The following is a 20,742-nucleotide window of genomic DNA, read 5'->3' on the forward strand; positions in this document are numbered from 1 at the left end:
AGATTATCATAATAATCTTCTTATAAGAGATACTTCTCCTTATAAGACAGAAGTAGCAGGCTCAGAGCCGGGGAAGAAAATACGACAAAGGAAGCAGAGTTTAGAGAGAGATTTGAGGGTCTATGCTCTTGGCTTTGAAGATAGATGAAGGAGCCATGAGCCAAGGGGCCACAGTCTCCAGGAGCTGGAAGAGGCAAGGAAACATATTCTCCTCTAGAACTTCCAGAAGGAACCGACCCTGCTGACATCTTGACTTTAGCCCATGAGACTGATTTTGGACTTCTGACCTCCAGAAATATGAGATCAGAAATCTGTGTTGTTTTAAGCCGTTAAATTTGGGGTAGCAGCAATAGGAAACTAATATATCCACCAACTCACAGGCCTCATTGATTGAGGATGGCCTCTAGGACAATATTTCCTTGGTGCTTCTAAATTTATTTATTTTATTTATTTATTTTTGGCTGTGTCATGTCTTCATTGCTGCGCGGGCTTTCTCTAGTTGCGGCGAGTGGGGGCTACTCTTCGATGCGGTGCGTGGGCTTCTCGTTGCGGTGGCTTCTCTTGTTGCGGAGCACGGGCTCTAGGTGTGTGGGCTTCAGTAGTTGTGCCGCGTGGGCTCAGTAGTTGTGGCTCTAGGGCTCTAGAGCACAGGCTCAGTAGTTGTGGCACACGGGCTTAGTTGCTCAGCAGCATGTGGGATCTTCCCGGACCAGGGCTCGAACCTGTGTCCCCTGCATCGGTAGGCGGATTCTTAACCACTGCGCCACCAGGGAAGTCCCTCCTTGGTGCTTCTAGCCACCCCAATGCAGGCTCCTATGACGGATGGACCCCCTCAGGCAGAGAAACCCTCAGCCTGCACAGGATGGGAGTGGTCTGCAGGGCACCTCTGCAGTGGGCCAGGGCACCAGTGGGCTTGGCTGTACCTGGACAAAGGATTTGATCAACAGAATGTGTAAACGTCCTCATAACCACTTGGAACTAGGTCTGTTGGGTTGTTTCATATGAACAGTCCAGGTTTCTGAGCCCCTCTGACCATTCCTTTGCTGTCTCTTCTCCTGGCCCATTCTCTTCTGCCTGACCTTTAAACGTTGGGGTTCCTAGGCATTATGCCCTTGGTCTTGTCCAGTTTACTCTGTGATGGTTAATTTTATGTGTCAACTTGACTGGGCCATGTGCTGTCCAGACACTTGGTCATTTTTCTGGGTGTGCTTGTAAGAGTGTTTTTGGATGAGATTAACACTTGAATTGGTAGACAGAGTAGAGCATATTGCCTTCCCTAATGTGAATGGCCCTCATTCAGTCAGTTGAAGACCTGACTAGCATAAAAAGGTTGACCCTCCCCTGAGCAAGAGAGAATTCCTCCTGCCTGACTGCCTTCGAGCTGGGCCACTGGTTTTTTTCCTGTGTTTGGACTTGAGCTGAAACATCATCTTTCTTGGGTCCCTAGGTTGCCAATTCACCCTGCAGATCCTGGACTTGTCAGCTTCCATAATTGCATGAGCTAATTCCCTATGATAAATCCCTTTATATATATATATATCTTGTATTGGTTTTGTTTTTCTGTAGAACCCTGTCTAATATACACTCCATACTCCAGGGGGATTTTCTCTGCTCTTGACTTCAGCTTCTATCAATAGGCTGGTCAATCCCAAACCTTGGTCTTCAGCCTGGGTTTCTCCATATCCCAATTTTAAACTGCCAACAGAAACATCCCCATGGATATTGTATAGATACTTTAAACTCCACATATTCAGAGTGAAACTCATTATCATCCCCCTAGGAATCTGCTCCTGCTTTCTGTATTCTGTCTTTTTCCATTACGTCACCATGTACTCTGATCCCATAGTCAGTATCATCAGCATTGCTCATTCTGAGTTTTAAACTTTCAGGATTTCTGCCATTTAGCTCTCTTGTTCCCCAATGGAGAGCAACCCTGGCACACAGGACTGAGTTGGAAAAATCCTACGGCTAAGAAGGAACTAGGAGATCTAGTTTATCCTCATACAGAGACACACACACACACAAACACAAACACACTGGGCAGGTTGAGGAAGAGAAAAAGACAGCTACATACAGAAAGCAACAGAGCCATACAGATAGGCAGACAGACAGAGTCTGACAAGGAGGGGAAAAAAGGGAGGAAAAGAAAGAGAGATACAGACTACAATGTGATATAAAGAGGCATAGAGTGAGAGATAGTGGGAGACCCATGTAGAGGCAGAGAGAGAACATTTGTCAGACAGGGAGGAGAATGTAGAGAAAGCAGGAGCCAGACTAACAGAGGTGAGCAGATACACACTGTGCCCCAGAACTTGAAAAAGCCCTACTGTGTGCTGTTATGGTCACCTGGCCCACCTGCCCACACCCCTCCCCAAAGTGACCCTCTGGCCTGCTGAACAGGTATATGCTTTAGAGCAATAGGGCCTGGGTTCAAATTCCAGCTCAGCCACTTTTTAGCTACATGGCTTTCAGCACTTTACTTAAGCTTCATTTTCTTCACCTATAAAATGGGGATAGTAATACCTACCTTGCAAGCTTTTTTGTCAGATGCTCAATAATTATTAGCTCTGCCAAATCCTGATATCCTCTGGCTCCCATCCATTCCCCCTTTTTTTTTTGAATTTTTGAATTTTATTTTTTTATACACCTCCCCCCCCCCTTTTTTAACATTTTTTTTAACATCTTTATTGGAGTAATATTGCTTTACAATGTTGTGTTAGTTTCTGCTGTACAATAAAGTGAATCAGCTATACATATACATATATCCCCATATCTCCTCCCTCTTGCATCTCCCTCCCACCCTCCCTATCTCACCCCTCTAGGTGGTCACAAAGCACTGAGCTGATCTCCCTGTGCTATGCAGCTGCTTCCACTAGCTATCTATTTTACATTTGGTAGTATATATTAGTCCATGCCACTCTCTCACTTCGTCCCAGCTTACCCTTCCCCCTCCTCGTGTCCTCAAGTCCATTCTCTACATCTGCGTCTTTATTCCTGTCCTGCCCCTAGGTTCTTCAGAACCTTTTTTTTTTTTTTTTAGGTTCCATGTATATGTGTTAGCATACGGTATTTGTTTTTCTCTTTCTGACTTACTTCACTCTGTATGACAGCCTCTAGGTCCATCCACCTCACTACAAATAACTCAGTTTCGTTTCTTTTTATGGCTGAGTAATATTTCATTGAATATATGTGCCACATCTTTATCCATTCAACTATCGATGGACACTTAGGTTGCATCCATGTCCAGGCTATTGTAAATAGAGCTACAATGAACATTTTGGTACATGACTCTTGTTGAACTATGGTTTTCTCAGAGTATATGCCCAGTAGTGGGATTGCTGGGTCGTATGGTAGTTCTATTTTTAGTTTTTTAAGAAACCTCCATACTGTTCTCCATAGTGGCTGTATCAATTTACATTCCCACCAACAGTGCAAGAGAGTTCCCCTTTCTCCACACCCTCTCCAGCATTTATTGTTTGTAGATTTTTTGATGATGGCCATTCTGACTGGTGTGAGGTGATACCTCATTGTAGTTTTGATTTGCATTTCTCTAATGATTAGTGTTGTTGAGCATCCTTTCATGTGTTTGTTGGCAATCTGTATATCTTCTTTGGAGAAATGTCTGTTTAGGTCTTCTGCCCATTTTTGGATTGGGTTGTTTGTTTTTTTGATATTGAGCTGCATGAGCTGCTTGTAAATTTTGGAGATTAATCCTTTGTCTGTTGCTTCATTTGCAAAAATTTTCTCCCATTCTGAGGTTGTCTTTTTGTCTTGTTTATGGTTTCCTTTGCCGTGCAAAAGCTTTTAAGTTTCATTAGGTCCCATTTGTTTATTTTTCTTTTTATTCCCATTTCTCTAGCAGGTGGGTCAAAAAGGATCTCTCTGTGATTTATGTCATAGAGTGTTCTGCCTGTGTTTTCCTCTAAGAGTTTTATAGTGTCTGGCCTTACATTTAGGTCTTTAATCCATTTTGAGTTTATTTTTGTGTATGGTGTTAGGGAGTGTTCTAATTTCATTCTTTTACATGTAGCTGTCCAGTTTTCCCAGCACCACTTATTGAAGAGGCTCTTTCCTCCATTGTATATTCTTGCCTCCTGTATCAAAAATAAGGTGATCATATGTGTGTGGGTTTATCTCTGGGCTTTCTATCCTGTTCCATTGATCTGTATTTCTGTTTTTGTGCCAGTACCATACTGTCTTGATTACTGTAGCTTTGTAGTATAGTTTGAAGTGCAGGAGCCTGATTCCTCCAACTCTGTTTTTCTTTCTCAAGATTGCTTTGGCTATTCGGGGTCTTTTGTGTTTCCATGCAAATTGTGAAATTTTTCGTGCTAGTTCTTTGAAAAATGCCATTGGTAGTTTGATAGGGATTGCATTGAATCTGTAGATTGCTTTGGGTAGTATAGTCATTTTCACAATGTTGATTCTTCCAATCTAGGAACATGGTATATCTCTCCATCTGTTTGTGTCATCTTTAATTTCTTTTGTCAGTGTCTTACAGTTTTCTCCATACAGGTCTTTTGTCTCCTTAGGTAGGTTTATTCTTAGGTATTTTATTCTTTTTGTTGCAATGTGAAATGGGAGTGTTTCCTTAATTTCTCTTTCAGATTTTTCATCATTACTGTATAAGAATGCAAGTGATTCCTGTGCATTAATTTTGTATCCTGCTACTTTACCAAATTCATTGATTAGCTCTAGTAGTTTTCTGGTAGCGTCTTTAGGATTCTCTATGTATAGTATCATGTCATCTGCAAGCAGTGACAGCTTTACTTCTTTTCTGATTTGGATTCCTTTTATCTCTTTTTCTTCTCTGATTGCTATGGTGAAAACTTCCAAAACTATGTTGACTAATAGTGGTGAGAGTGGGCAACCTTGTCTTGTTCCTGATCTTAGTGAAAACGGTTTCAGTTTTTCACCATTGAGAATGTTGTTGGCTGTGGGTTTGTCATATATGACCTTTATTATGTTGAGGTAAGTTCCCTCTATGCCTACTTTCTGGAGTGTTTTTATCATAAATGGGTGTTGAATTTTGTCAAAAGTTTTTTCTGCATCTATTGAGATGATCATATGGTTTTTCTCTTTCAATTTGTTAATTTGGTGTGTCACATTGATTTGCGTATATTGAAGAACCTTGCATTCCTGGAATAAACCCCACTTGATCATGGTGTATGATCCTTTTAATGTGCTGTTGGATTCTGTTTGCTAGTATTTTGTTGAGGATTTTTACATCTATGTTCATCAGTGATATTGGCCTGTAGTTTTCTTTCTTTGTGACATCTTTGTCTGGTTTTGGTATCAGGGTGATGGTGGCCTCATAGAATGAGTATGGGAGTCTTCCTCCCTCTGGTATATTTTGGAAGAGTTTGAGAAGGATAGGTGTTAGCTCTTCTGTAAATGTTTGATAGAATTCTCCTGTGAAGCCATCTGGTCCTGGGCTTTTGTTTGTTGGAAGATTTTTAATCACAGTCTCAATTTCAGTACTTGTGATTTTTCTGTTTATATTTTCTATTTCTTCCTGGTTCAGTCTCGGAAGGTTGTGCTTTTCTAAGAAATTTTTCCATTTCTTCCAGGTGGTCCATTTTATTGGCATATAGTTGCTTGTAGTAATCTCTCATGATCCTTTGTACTTCTGCAGTGTCAGTGGTTACTTCTCCTTTTTCATTTCTAATTCTATTGATTTGAGTCTTCTCCCTTTTTTTCTTGATGAGTCTGGCTGATGGTTTATCAATTTTGTTTATCTTCTCAAAGAACCAGCTTTTAGTTTTATTGATCTTTGCTACTGTTTCCTTCATTTCTTTTTCATTTATTTCCGATCTGATCTTTATGATTTCTTTCCTCCTGCTAACTTTGGGGTTTTTTTGTTCTTCTTTCTCTAATTGCTTTAGGTGTAAGATTAGGTTGTTTATTTGAGATGTTCCTTGTTTCTTGAGGTAGGATTGTTGCTATAAACTTCCCTCTTAGAACTGCTTTTGCTGCATCCCATAGGTTTTGGGTCATCGTGTTTTCACTGTCATTTGTTTCTGGGTATTTTTTGATTTCCTCTTTGATTTCTTCAGTGATCTCTTGGTTATTTAGTAGTGTATTGTTTAGCCTCCATGTGTTTGTATGTTTTACAGATTTTTTCCTGTAATTGATATCTAGTCTCATAGTGTTGTTACTTGATACGATTTCAATTTTCTTAAATTTACCAAGGCTTGATTTGTGACCCAAGATATGATCTATCCTGGAGAATGTTCCATGAGCACTTGAGAAGAAAGTGTATTCTGTTGTTTTTGGATGGAATGTCCTATAAGTATCAATTAAGTCCGTCTTGTTTAATGTATCATTTAAAGCTTGTGTTTCCTTATTTATTTTCATTTTGGATGATCTGTCCATTGGTGAAAGTGGCGTGTTAAAGTCCCCTACTATGATTGTGTTACTGTCGCTTTCCCGTTTTGTGGCTGTTAGCATTTGCCTTATGTATTGAGGTGCTCCTATATTGGGTGCATAAATATTTACAATTGTTATGTCTTCTTCCTGGATTGATTCCTTGATCATTATGTAGTGTCCTTCCTTGTCTCTTGTAATAGTCTTTATTTTAAAGTCTATTTTGTCTGATATGAGAATTGCTACTCCCGCTTTCTTTTGATTTCCATTTGTATGGAATATCTTTTTCCATCCCCTCACTTTCAGTCTGTATGTGTCCCTAGGTCTGAAGTGGGTCTCTTGTAGACAGCATATATACGGGTCTTGTTTTTGTATCCATTCAGCCAGTCTATGTCTTTTGGTTGGAGCATTTAATCCATTTACATTTAAGGTAATTATCGATATGTATGTTCCTATTACCATTTTCTTAATTGTTTCGGGTTTGTTATTGTATGTCTCTTCCTTCTCTTGTGTTTCCTGCCTAGAGAAGCTCCTTTAGCATTTCCTTTAGTAAAGCTGGTTTGGTGGTGCTGAATTCTCTTAGCTTTTGCTTGTCTGTAAATGTTTTAATTTCTCCATCAAGTCTGAATGAGATCCTTGCTGGGTAGAGTAATCTTGGTTGTAGGTTTTTCTCCTTCATCACTTTAAATATGTCCTGCCACTCCCTTCTGGCTTGCAGAGTTTCTGCTGAAAGATCAGCTATTAACCTTATGGGGATTCCCTTGTATGTTATTTGTTGTTTTTCCCTTGCTGCTTTTAATATTTTTTGTTTGTATTTAATCTTCGTTAGCTTGATTAATATGTGTCTTGGCATGTTTCTCCTTGGATTTATCCTGTATGGGACTCTCTGCACTTCCTGGACTTGATTGACTATTTCCTTTCCCATATTAGGGAAATTTTCAACTATAATCTCTTCTAATGTTTTCTCCATCCCTTTCTTTTTCTCATCTTCTTCTGGGACCCCTATAATTCGAATGATGGTATGTTTAATGTTGTCCCAGAGGTCTCTGAGACTGTCCTCAATACTTTTCATTCTTTTTTCTTTATTCTGCTCTGCAGTAGTTATTTCCACTATTTTATCTTCCAGGTCACTTATCCGTTCTTCTGCTCCAGTTATTCTGCTACTGATTCCTTCTGGAGAATTTTTAATTTCATTTATTGTGTTGTTCATCATTGTTTTTTTGCTCTTTAGTTCTTCTAGGTCCTTGTTAAACGTTTCTTGTATTTTCTCCATTCTATTTCCAAGATTTTGGATCATCTTTACTATCATTACTCTGAATTCTTTTTTAGGTAGACTGCGCATTTCCTCTTCATTTGTTTGGTCTGCTGGGTTTTTACCTTGCTCCTTCATCTGCTGTGTGTTTTTCTGTCTTCTCATTTTGCTTAACTTACAGTGTTTGGGGTCTCCTTTTAGCAGGCTGCAGGTTCGTAGTTCCTGTTGGTTTTGGTGTCTGCCCCCACTGGCTAAGGTTGGTTCAGTGGGTTATGTAGGCTTCCTGGTGGAGGGGACAGGTGCCTGTGTTCTGGTGGATGAGGCTTGATCTTGTCTTTCTGGTGGGCAGGACCATGTCCGGTGTACACCTTCCCCCTTTCGTGAAAGGGAATTTATATGTGTTTGGGATAAATATAGCTAATAAAACTTTATTATTGGAAATAAAGGAAAATTAAGAATACCCTTCTAAATTAGCAGTTTGGGAGACTTTTCAGCCACAGTCTCTTTAAAAACCAACCATACTTACAATTGACAAGATACATGGAAATGTTCTTTTATCTGCAATTTCTTTTTTACTCTCCCCCTCCTCCCTGTTTTCTAGTAGATAAGCTAGGAGAGGGCAAATTGCTGCTCCTGGAACTCCTGTACACAAGAGTGCACTGGTGAGCACAATGGAGAACTTGCTTTTAATGATCCTTCTCTACTTTTTTTGCTTTTAATAATCCCTGTCTACTTTTTTGCCCACATCTACCTCTCTCTGTACAGAAGGAGACCACAGGCATAATTATATTGCTACACTTTCAGACTTGCACCAGTAAAATTTCAAGAAAGAAAACAAACCAGAACTGGTAGGATTAGAATGAATCTGTAGCTGTGGGCTGAGGAATTAACCAAGTGGAAGGGCCTCACCTTCTCGTGTTCCCCACTATCGCAATCTACCAGTAACCTCCAGTTGCAAATGTTTACAGAATTTTATAGGGGTTTTGGGGGGTAAGATATGTTTTTTAAATTTTAAAAGTACTAAAAATTAGAAATAATTTGGAAAATCCTAAAAACACTGTGTAGGGAATAAAGGTCATCCATAATTCTACAACCCATTGATGACTTCAGTTAACATTTTGAAGTACATCATTTCAATTACATACATAACATTTTTATCCACAAATGGACTCACATTGTACATACTGTATGTTTTTTTATTTGTAATATATAATGCAAACACCATGTCATTATTTTTGTTTAAATAATTTAAATTTTTGTATAATATTTCACTCTGTAGTCATAGCCTAAGGTTTTATTTCCTTTTGAAAGTGTTTAAACCATTCCTGCTGTTCCATTCAGTGAACAGCATTTAAATAAAATTTTTTATGCATATCCATGATTAATTGTTTAAGGTACATTGCTTCTACAACTGGAACTTTTGATAAAAAATTTAAACTTTTTAAAAAGCTTTTGATATCAATTGCAAATTCTCCATACAGTTCCAAAAAGTTGTGTCAATTCATACCCCTTTCATCAGTGTGATGTCTCTCTATTAAAAAAAAAAGAACTGCAGTTTTTGGTTCTCCTCTTCATAAAGAATCATCTTTTCTTTTTATTAAATATCTTTCCAATATGCTCTCTTCTAGCTTTTGTATTCCCTTATTGATTTCTACTAAGTTTCAAAACCATCATTGTGTTAGATTTATTTTTACACTGCCTTGAACATTTTGCTGAAAACAGTTTATAGAAACTTCATGAAAGAAAATCGTGTTTACTCAAAAGTTGTGAACTCATTTAAAAGCAATATATATTTGCTGAAAGAAGGAAAAAATATTTATTGTCTAATACCGTGTCAAGAACCCTGGTGGATGCCTGAGAAGCACAAGGTGTGATCCTTAGGGGTCGCATGTTCTTAATTGGAGAAACACAGCCAAGCTCACATACTCTGAAGAGCAGTTTTTTCTCAACCTTGTTTAGACCCATGTCCCCCCAAACACTGTCTCACTATCTCTAGTGTATCACCCCTCTCACTAGCCATGAAGAGTTTGACCAGCTTTCTTTCTGTAGTTCCTATTATAAACTACAGAACTGGATCCATTGAATGTGCTCTTTCAGATTACCTGTGCGCATACGCACATCCCATGCTAATATGCCTTCCCTCCCCCAGTGAAGAATGACTGCCTTAAGAATCACTCAAAGCAGGACTTGGAAATTTACTTTAAGCACCTAAGATCTGGACAGATTGTTAATGAGATCTGGCTCGATAAGGCTTAAGTTAAAACGTTTCTCTTGGCAATGAATTTTCTACAGTTGGAAAGCCTATCAGTGCCTCAGACCTTGGTGCCATCTGTGCCTCCTTTCCCTCTTCTCCAAGCTACCCCTGGGCTGCCATGGACAGGTAGTCAGCCGGCCCCTGCTCACCTCCTCCATGATGTCTTCACACCAGCATTCCTGCTCCCACCTCTCTTTTGCTTTGCTCTTTACGTAATATCCAGCTGATTCCCTGATTCCGGACATCTTGCTTCCGAGGTTGGTGTTCTGCTGTGTGCCCCAGTAATTGGCTCTCCTGCTCTGTCCCTCACTCTCTCAGTCCCTACGTTGCTGCTTGTCATCCATGTCTCATAGACCTGATGTCCTAACCTTTTCTCACTGGAATTAGGTCCCCATATCTTCTACTGTTACAGTGTTGAGCACAATGACTGGCCAACACACTGTGCATTGTAAATATTGTTGAATGAATGAATGAATTGGAAGCATTCTCTTGCTTGACTTTATATCTTGGGCTTAGTTGAGCCATGTTAACACAATACTCGTATTTCACGTGTCTTTCTTTTCCCCTTCCTATCCCAGATTTCTTATTTTGGTTTTCTACACTAAGTTCTGTACTAGACGCTTTGCACATGTTATTTCTAATCTTCACAGCCATCTCGTAAGACAAGTATTACCATCTCCATTTCACATATGAGGAAACTGAGCATCCAAGAGGTTTGCTAATTTCTCCAAAGCCACTCAGTGAATCAGTGGTTGACCTCACTTCTCCATGGAACCACTCCCAGAATCACTGATCCATGGCTTAGTTCTTGAGGTGCCTGTACTTTCTTACTTTGCCCTTCCCTTGACTCTTATTTTATTCTGATTGAGCACCGCCGTCTTTGCCTGAATCCCAGTTGAGACAGAAGGAGCGATGAGGGGAGGACAAATCTGAGAGGTCTTGCCAAGGTCTTGACATGAGAGATTGAGGCTGGGGACTGAAGGAAATAGAAGAGCCAAAGTTATCTCCACATCTTCAACCTGAGAGAGCAGAACGGCAATGGTATCGCCAAAAGAAATGGGTAATTGGGAAGTCTTATTCCTGTAGGTTGTTAATCAGATGGTGGTTGGAGTTCCAGTGGCTCTTTCCTCCCTGGTTAACCGTGGCAATTCTACTAGTTTTTCTGAGTCTCAGTTTCCTCTTCTTTCCCCTGAGCATCATCTTACCTGACTCTCATGTTTGTCATTGGTTTGCCTATCAAATGATGCAGTACATATGAACATGCTTTGTAAGGGGTAAAGCCGGACACACATTAGCTGTCATCACTGATGTCAGATATGTTATTACTAAAGTCAGATAGTAAATGGAGACACCAGCTTCTTGAGTAAAATATGTCTATGCCTGGGGTCAACAGGCTGTGACCAAATCTGGCCTGCTGCCTGTTCTTATACGGCCCATTGGAATGTTTTACAATTTTTTATTTGGTTGAAAAAAATCAAAAGAAAAGTATTTGTAACATAAAAAAAATCACATGAAATTCACATGTTGGTGTCCATACATAAAGTGTATTGGAACAGAGCCAAACCCACTTCCTTATGTGCTACTGTCTATGGCTGCTTTCTCAGTGCAACAGCAGAGTTGAGTAGTTGTGACAGAGATTGTACAGCCTGCAGAGCCTAAAATATTGACTACTTTTAGTAAGAGCTGAGTAGCCCTGGCCTGCCCAGTGCACATTCCTACCTTTGCTCTCTGACACTAATTCAAGTGCAGAATTCCCATTGAGCTTAAAAACTGAGAAAGATGAGAAATAAAGGTAAGGAGAAAAATGTGAATTCCCTGGCGGTCCAGTGGTTAGGACTCTGCGCTTTCACTGCCAAGGGCCCAGGGGGTCAAAAAAAAAAAAATTAAAAAAAAAAAGATAAGGAGAAAATGTCAGGTTAGAAGTAAACTTGATATTCTGAAGGTGTTTTCCTCTCTCTTCTCCCAGACCTCCCCCAAAATAATAGAAAATACATTTAGCAAACAAAAATATTGTCTGTTCCTTTAACAATATGTGAGGGATATGTTTGTGCTCTTTTTTTTTTTTTGTATTTTTAAACGAATGAGAATAAAAATAAGACTATTGCTGTCATTATGTTAATACTGTTGACCCATTCACTGTATTTCATACAATAATACCTTCATTGTATCAAATTAACTTAATATATAAAATATAAGTAAGTTACCAAATGAATTTAACACAATGAACTATAAGTAAAAAGATGGCTAAAAAAAAAAAAAAAAAAAAAAATGGCTATTTACATATTCTTCTCTTATTTTCTGTAGTGAGAAGCTGGATGGAAAAACTAAAAGACAAGGTAAGAGAAGTATTTTCTTCCTTTGGATTTATCTTACAGGGCATGGCTTTGTCAAGTAAAAGATCTTGAGAGTATTGGAGCTTTATTTCATTATTCTGATTATGGTAATCTATGCAAAGATACAGGGCCACTTCCAGGTGCCCAGCAAGAAAGGAGGTCTTCCCTTTAAGGTCTGTGTAATACAAGGGATGCCTTATTCTTTGGAGTGCCATTCATACTTATGGAATGTAATTCCTGGTATGTACAACTGAGTAACACCCTTTACATATCAAGGTGGAGTTCCTTTTAGGGAATTGCAGGAGTGTGATCCCATTCTAGTGCGCATTTCATGTCCCAATGCAAGGATCTTTTAAACCTGATCTTCCTATATGAGGAAGAAATACCTTGGATTTTGGAAGGCATTGATTTTTCTGACCCAAGGACATAAATTGATGGACTTGATTTAAGAATAAAACTTTGTGATGGAAAGGGCATCCTTAAACCATAGTGGGAGGTGGGATTAAAAACACCTGAACACCTAAGCACTCTCCTTAGGCCCACTTTTATGTAGTCTATCACAGTGCCACTGCTAACTGAGTAATAATGAGCTGACCTATCTGGAATGGCCAACTATAGAGAAATATTTTCCTCTCTTGCATTAATTCTGCCATCAACATCTGTGACTGACAATATTAACTTCCTTCCAGGTTTATATTTTTCATTTTCTTTTAATTTTCAACACTCTCTAAGGTTTCATTTTTGGTACCTTGTAATTTCAAACTGGAATTACTCATAAAAATATTGGTGGAATTCTGAACTCCTTGCTGTAGCCTGTGTCAGATCCAATTACTATAAGCCAGCTCAGATTTCACTGGGGGTTTAGTTAAATGGAAATCGTTTCAACTGCCAGATAGGAGTTACTTCCAATTCTCCTGTCTTAGAATATACATCTGTTGATGGTATCTCATATCTTGTTTTATTATTTGAGGTCAATTTCCCCCATATTTGAATGATTAATATTTATTTTACTACAGTTTTATGTTCAAGGATAAAAGAAAACATTCAACTGCAATTAAAATTGTATAATTATATTAATTCTTCTTACTATTATTTTTCTGCTTCTCAGTAAAATTTAGCATATATAGTTTTTGAGAATGAGATTATTTTATGTTCATATATATTAAAAGTGATGTTGAAGAATTTTGAGCCTGTTGACATCAGTGGAGGCCATTTTGGTATCTGTAATGGGTCCAGTTGTCTAAGGGAGGTGTAATCAGAGGACTGAGCAAGATTTGGGGTAAGAGAAGCGCAAAAGTTTAGAACTGAATATATTTACATTGATAGTGCTTCTTGTTATTTTTCAGGGGAAAATATGATGCAATGAAAGGTAAACAGGCTCTGGTAGTTTAATCTAGGAGTCCGTATATCATTGTTTCTATAGAAAATATCCTTCTGAATTACAAAAATGGACAAAAAATAGACTTAAGAAAACAAATGTTGGCATGTAGCCTGTTTTGAAGTTGGATGTTGCAAAGTTTCTTACCTGTATGTATATATAGCTTCACCACTCTGTTTAGAAATCTGTGTAGCTTTGGAGAAAGGCTGTATTTTCTCTTCTTGTGGACCATTCCTTCTTGTCTCAAAGGCCTGGCACCCTCTCCCTGCTCCATTTCACCAAGAGAAATAATTTTATGTATGGCCTCAGTTTTCTGGACTATTTTGAAGTTTTTCCAGCCCTCTTTTCATTTTATTCTGTAGTATTTTTTCAGTTATGTCTTAGTTTTAAAAAATTGGAAGAAAAATAGTTGAAACTATTGAAACTCCCACTGGGTCGACTTGCTTTATGCCTTGTCTTCTTTTTTTTTTTTAATTTAACTTTTTTAAATTGTAGTTAATTTACAATGTTGTATTAGTTTCAGGTATACAGCAAAGTGATTCAGTTATACATATATATAGATCTTTATTCTTTTTCAGATTCTTTTCCCATATAGGTTATTACAGAATGCTGAGTAGAGTTCCTTGTGCTATACAGTAGGTTCTTGTTGATTATCTATTTTATATATAGTAGTGTGTATATGTTAATCCCAAACTCCTAATTTATCCTTCCCCCTCCCCCCGCTACCTCCTTTGGTAACTATAAATTTGTTTTCTATGTCTGTGAGTCTATTTCTGGTTTTTAAATAAGTTCATTTGTATCATTTTTTTTAGATTCCACATATAAGTGATATCATATATTATTCGTCTTTCTCTGACTTACTTCACTTAATATGATAATCTCTAGGTCCATCCATGTTGCTGTACTTGCCTTCCATATTTTGATTTTTTCTTGGAGGGACTCAGTCTAATCAGTCCCCTCCCTCTGGGAGTGAAATATTATACACTTACTTGATACATACAATCATATGTGTACACACATATATGTATATATATATATAAAATATATGTATAGATATCTTCCTCTCTCTCTCTCCCTCCTTCCCTTTCTCTTCCTCTCTTCCCCCTCTTCGTCTTTCTCTTCATATGTCTAGCTAGCTAGCTATCATCTATAAAAGTCTCGTGAGTCATTATCTTCAGAAACTATTTGAGAGTGAAACTATTGCCGTTTTGTTGAAAGTCACAGAGTCCCTTAGAACTGAAAGCTAAAGTACATATTTAACTGGCTCTTCAGTCAACCCAGAACATCTTCTCAGTTTAGCTTCATTTAATTGGTCCTGATATTGGTTTCCCTGTTAGTTAGCTGGACTCTAGAAAGGGTGGTAGGTGTTCTAAAAAGTTCTGAATTATTCTCTTTGTTGTTGTTGTTTAGTCTTCCTATATTAGTTAGGATTAAGATCAGCTATGAGTGACAGACAACCCCCAATGACAATGGCTTAACCAAGAAAGAACTTTGTTTGTCTCTCATTTATGAGTCTGGAGGTAGCAATCAGGGGTTAGTGAGGAGCAACACCGAAGGCTCAGGCTCCTTCTGTTTGATGCTCCATGATTTGTGACCTTTATTCTCAAGGTCATCTCGTGGTCCCGGATGGCAATTAGGTCCATACTCTAGCCAGAAGGAAGGAAGGAAAAGGGAGGCTAAGATATCCCTCCCCCTTTAAAAGGGAAGATAAAGGCACTCTGCCATTCTTAAAGGGGGGGTGGGTAAAGGCTCTGCTCCCCCCTTGAAGAGCATGCTCTGGAAGTTGCACGTGTCACTAATGTATCGTCTCCTTAGTGAGGCTTATCACATGGTCACATCCAGCTGCATAGAAGGCAGGGAGAAGTAATCGTTATTCTGTGCCCAGCCCAGATGGGAGGTTCTATTGCTCTAGAAGAAGGGGCGAATGGCTATCGAGGGACAGTCCCTATACTCATTCCATCATTAACCTTCTTCCTGTTTAAATGTCCAAGGTACTGATGCTTGTTTGGCAAATCCTTACCTGGCTACCTATTGATGTATTTTTTCAACATCTATATTGTTTCTCAAAATTGAAGATGCATCAAAATTTTAGTTGTATAATACAGACCAGCCCTGTTGTTATATCACCAAGATCGTTCTATTTCTTCTGGCTTTAGGAAATAATCCAGAAAATGGATGACCCAGCCTCTACTTCATAACAGCGATTCTCATGTAGAGTCTGCACCAGTAGCATGGCATCACCTGGGAGCTTGTTAGAAATACAAAATCTCAGGTCCCTCACTAGACCTACTGAATCAGAAACTCGGGGAAAGGGGTCCAACAATCTGTGTTTTGACAAGTCTTGCAGGTGATTCTGATGCATGTTCAAGTTTGAGAACCACTATTGAATAGACATCATAAGGGTACTGAATTCAGCAGACTTTAGGCAGTACAGTGTATCATATGGTTTTCTTGAAAACCAGTGTTTCTGAACAAATACAGTATCCTGAGAAGGAAGGATACCTTTCTCATAAATATAAAACAAAACAAACAAACCAAAACCAAACAAAAACAAAAAACAACTATATCTAGTAAATTTTATCTTAACAATCCATTTTTTAATTTTCAAACTGTTTATTTGGAAATAATTTCAAATTTACAGAAAAGATACAAGAATAAGGATAGTACAAAGAATACCCCTGTTCCTTTTCTCCAGATGCACTTATTCTTCCCACGTTACCCCATTTCTATCTCTGCTCTTTTTTTCTGAGCCATTTGAGGGAAAGCTGCATACATCATGGTCCTTTTACACCAAATACTTCAGTGCGTATTACCTATGAATAGGAATATTCTGTTAGCAAACCATAATACAATTATCAGCTTGAGTACATTTAACATTGATATCATACTTTTATCTGTTCTGGCACCTGATTTCAGTCTTTTGGTTAACATACCCAAAATCTCCTTTATAAATTCATTGTTCTCCTCCGTTACTGGATCTAGTCTAGGGTCATGTAACACATTTAGTTGTCAGGATTCTTTAGTTTTCTTTAATGTGGACCATTTGCATAACCATCTTTTGTCTTTCATGACTCTGATATTTTTTTAAGAATACAGTGCTTTAAAAAAATAGAATATTCAGTTTAGGTTTATTGGACGTTTCCTCATGATTAGATTCAGGTTATGCATTCTCGGTTAGAATATGCACAGATGCAGTTGTGTTCTTCTTGGCAAGTTACATGTGGAGGGATGTGCACGTCCAGTAGTTCTGAACAGAGAAAAGGTGCTAGGCAGAATTTATAACTTAATATGCACGTGTCTTATTTGTTTTCATTTCTACAGGAAACAAGTCATGGGCAATTCTAAAAACAGAGCTTATTTTCAGTTAGTCAGTTTTGTATGTATGAGGGATGGTTAAATTATATTTGAAGAGGGTAGGTTGCTTTATTCCCATCTTGTAATTTACTTGTAATTTCAAAGCACAGGCAGATCACACACACACACACACACACACACATACACACGAGGGAATAAAAAGAGGAGAGAGAGAGTAACTGAATTTTTGAGAAGTCTACATGATTTAAAGCTCTAGAAACGAGAAGCCTCAATGTGTAAATAAGAAACATGCAAAGGGTGACACATTTTGTAAATTTCATATTTTTGGTGGGGGGGGTTGAGTTACATAGTGTGAGGAGACCCACTCAGAGGTTGATCAAGTTGAGCTTCCAAAAGTTCAAATATCATCCTTTGAATGTACAGCTCTGTAAAATCTAATCTACTGTGCTTAAAATTATCGTACATCAACATATATATATATTTCCATGCACTGGGAATGGTGATGTAAAAAGAAATTCCTAGTTCTGGTGAGAGCAATGGAAAATTACAGACTTTTATAAGCCTTTCGTAGATCTAGAAGAAAGTTTGGGTTTCTGTAAAGCATATTAATTTGTTGGAAAATGACTGGGTTTTGTTTCTTGGGGAAAAACACTTAGTATGCTGAGGAACAATGCTATGTTCTCAAATTAATGGAAAAAATTCCACATTCTGCTCTAACTCAAGATCCTGGAAAAAAAAACCAGTGAACGAGCTGGCTGTGTACAAGAGGATGCTGCAGTTTTGTAAGGTCTTGTCCCTTTGATTAATTCTAGAAATGTTGGGAAAGCATCATAGCCTGCTTACTTCGGCACTTGTTAGAAAACTTTTATTTTTTGTCCTTCTCTGTTTGGGGCTCATTCTGAAAGATACTGGAAATAGTTTTTGCTATATTAAAATTTTTAGAAATAGTCAAATAAGTGAACAGACTCGTGGTTTTTCCCCCATAAAATAATGTCTATCAAAAGTACTTATTACAGCACTTTTAAAATTGTTAATTGTTTATGGTTTTTTTCTGGGTAGGCTTCTAGAAGGGGCCATCGTGGAAGGTAAACCAGTGTCGTGTTCCTCTGTGAAAGGCTCTGGTTATTCATCCACTTCTATCCCTTAGGTGTCTTATTGGCCAAGATGCAGAGAGCACCTTTAGGGTGATGGCCTTACCTTGAACTTGGGTTGGTCCTGAGCTACTTACTCAAGCCCAGGGATGTGTGGAGATCACGCTGGTCTCTTAGGATCTGAAGTATCCATAGTAACACCTTGGGGATGTTGGAGACCCACATGCGTTTGAAACCTCCAGGCTCTTTTGGAAGTACCAGTGTTGTTAGCAGTGATCTTTGTGCCCCTCTCTGCCACTTCCTTTCTTTGGGACTGGGGACACTCAGAATTTCCTTCCAACCTTCAACTTTGGCCTTGTCCACTGGGCAGATATTTTCTTTCATATAAACGAATCCATCCACATTATGTGCAACTCTCTCCTGTCTTTGTCTTTTTTGCCTGGGCTCCAACACCTAACATACTTCCTCTTTCCTTTGCAGGTCCTTCTCTTCCCTGCTGTCTCCAGAAACTCTCACTTTTCACTCCCATACAAGCACATTCCTCTTTCCTTTCTTACTGTGATGCAGCTAAGATTGTGAGAGAGAGACCACCAAAGTCAAGGCCCTCCTTCTGCCCTCTAAGAAGCACAATATTCCATTGGGCACTTCAACTCCCCCTGGAGCTTGACTCAGGCTGCTATTTCCAATTTATAGCATTTTAATAGTCCTGGTATTCTTAGAGGCTTACTTCATCCATCTTTAATACAAATTATATTTCTGTCACCAAAACCTGGTGTTGACAAATGTGCATAAGCAAGTGGCTGGAGGTGCCACTAGGTCTGGCTGATTTATTCAGTACTTCTTCTACGTATTTGAAATACCCAAAAATCTCTCTCTGTTGCCTTCTCTCTAAAAAGTAACTTTATTCCAGGTGCTATTTTATAACAAAGCAGACAGGAGATTTCAAAGTGTCTAAAAACCCGCTGCCCTCCAGCAGAACTGAGAAACCCAGGGCAGCAGTTGTTTAGCATCCTAATGTGTGTTTCTTTTCCTGTGCAGGCTGGCTATATGTCTGGGATGCTGGTGCCCGTAGGCGTTGGGATAGCTGGAGCCTTGTTCATCTTGGGAGCGCTCTACAGCATTAAGGTTATGAATCGCCGAAGGAGAAATGGCTTCAAAAGGCATAAAAGAAAGGTATGGAATCAACAACAGCAAAACCTAATCAGTTCCCGAACATTCTTCGCTTTTCTAATTTGCTTAATAAAGCACACGGGGCTTAATGATGCATGAATGGTACTGACGTGCCCAGCGGTTCTGATTATCTGCTGCAGCTGCTGCCTCGGCTTGGTTTGTTCACGTGTCTTTGAAAGGGGGCCTGTTCCTCAGCTTTGCTCTGCGACAGAAAGAGTTTAATGCTTTTCTGTTTTCTTTCCCCAGCAGAGAGAATTCAACAGCATGCAAGATCGAGTAATGCTCTTAGCTGACAGCTCTGAAGATGAATTTTGATTTGGACTGGAATTTAATTGGAAGAGTCAACGACCTTATTATTTTATTTTTTATTTGGGGGCAAAAAAAAGAGGACAACATTCTGCCATACTGGGGCTGTCAGGCCATCAGTTTCATTATCTGCTGGGTAGTAGATTTTTCTTGTACTGAGCAGAAAAGGCATGCTGTATATGAACTGTAATATGCAGTATTTGTTTTTATTCTGTAGTGAATTTTCCACAACCATGGGCTACAACTCGTAAATATGCAGCATACATGTTGTTCAGTAGGAGTTGCTAGGTTAGGTAAATATTTTGTATTTTTCGACATTGTCTTGTCCTTGGTTTGGATTACGTGCGCTAAAGTATAAAAATTATTCATGCCAAGGCACACTTGACTGAAATAGAAATCTTAACAAAAAAGAACTTGTGATGACTGCTCTACCTACTTGAATCCCTAGGCTTGTGGGCCATGGCACATACTACATTTGCATCAAAACTAGCAGCAACTCAGAGTGAAATCTTTTTCATCAAGAAGATCTCTCAGCACATTAGGATATACGTAGATTTGTTTGTACCTTACATTATGTACTTGTCTCCTGGTTTTTATTATTTTTCCCCTTCCCTTTTATTCTTATTCTTGGCAAAGAAAAAATGCACTAGAAATAATGCATTAAATTGACTCTCGGTCTTAATGTAAGCTTGCTTTCTTAAATAGTGTAATTGAGTCCAAAAGACCTATCAATAGATTCTTACATGTTTATCATTAAGAGACGTCCTTTTTGTGTATCATTGACTTTGTCAAGAAGAAATGAGGAAGAAATCAAGAGGAAAAGGAGGATAGATAATCTCCCAGAGCATTTATCTCTGCCATTTGGCTCTGTGCTCGTGTGGCTACCATTCTGAATTATTCAGAGTGTTGCTTTTCTACATCTGTGGTCTTGGCCATGCAATGATTGGGCTGCCATTGGTCCTCGTTTGGCTTTATTAGAAAAACACATTCTGTGGTAGGAGCAGACTCAGAGGCTAGAGTCCTGGCACATGACGGAACTTATGATAAACCAGCCTGTCTCAGGGCATCTCACTTTGGGTGATGCTGGACTGTGTTAGATCATTTCTCATTTCCCTTGGAACGTAATTCCTTGCCCTGTCTTTTGCATCTAGGTATTTGGGACTTTCAGGAAGTAGAGTTTTTGGGTAAAGACTTGGCTCGTTTGCGTGGAAGAATAAAGGTTACTAATAATACTGTCCATGGTGCTTTACACTATGGAGAACTTGTTCACATTTGTT

At 38.8% G+C, this 20,742-nt stretch overlaps 1 protein-coding gene across 1 annotated transcript in view; it reads left to right on the top strand.

The window, feature by feature from the left end:
• Nucleotides 1–19,502, top strand: part of ARMH4 (armadillo like helical domain containing 4) — a 128,086-nt gene extending 108,584 nt beyond the window's left edge. Inside the window, exons 5-7 of the mRNA XM_068525721.1 lie at nt 12,177–12,208; nt 19,028–19,162; nt 19,406–19,502. Of these exons, the coding sequence (XP_068381822.1) occupies nt 12,177–12,208; nt 19,028–19,162; nt 19,406–19,474 (236 nt within the window). The 3' untranslated portion in view covers nt 19,475–19,502. The remainder of the gene's footprint in view (nt 1–12,176; nt 12,209–19,027; nt 19,163–19,405) is intronic.
• The last annotated feature ends 1,240 nt before the right edge of the window (nt 19,503–20,742 follow it).

Source organism: Eschrichtius robustus, chromosome 1 (assembly GCF_028021215.1).
Source record: "Eschrichtius robustus isolate mEscRob2 chromosome 1, mEscRob2.pri, whole genome shotgun sequence".
Classification (NCBI taxonomy): Eukaryota; Metazoa; Chordata; class Mammalia; order Artiodactyla; family Eschrichtiidae; genus Eschrichtius; species Eschrichtius robustus.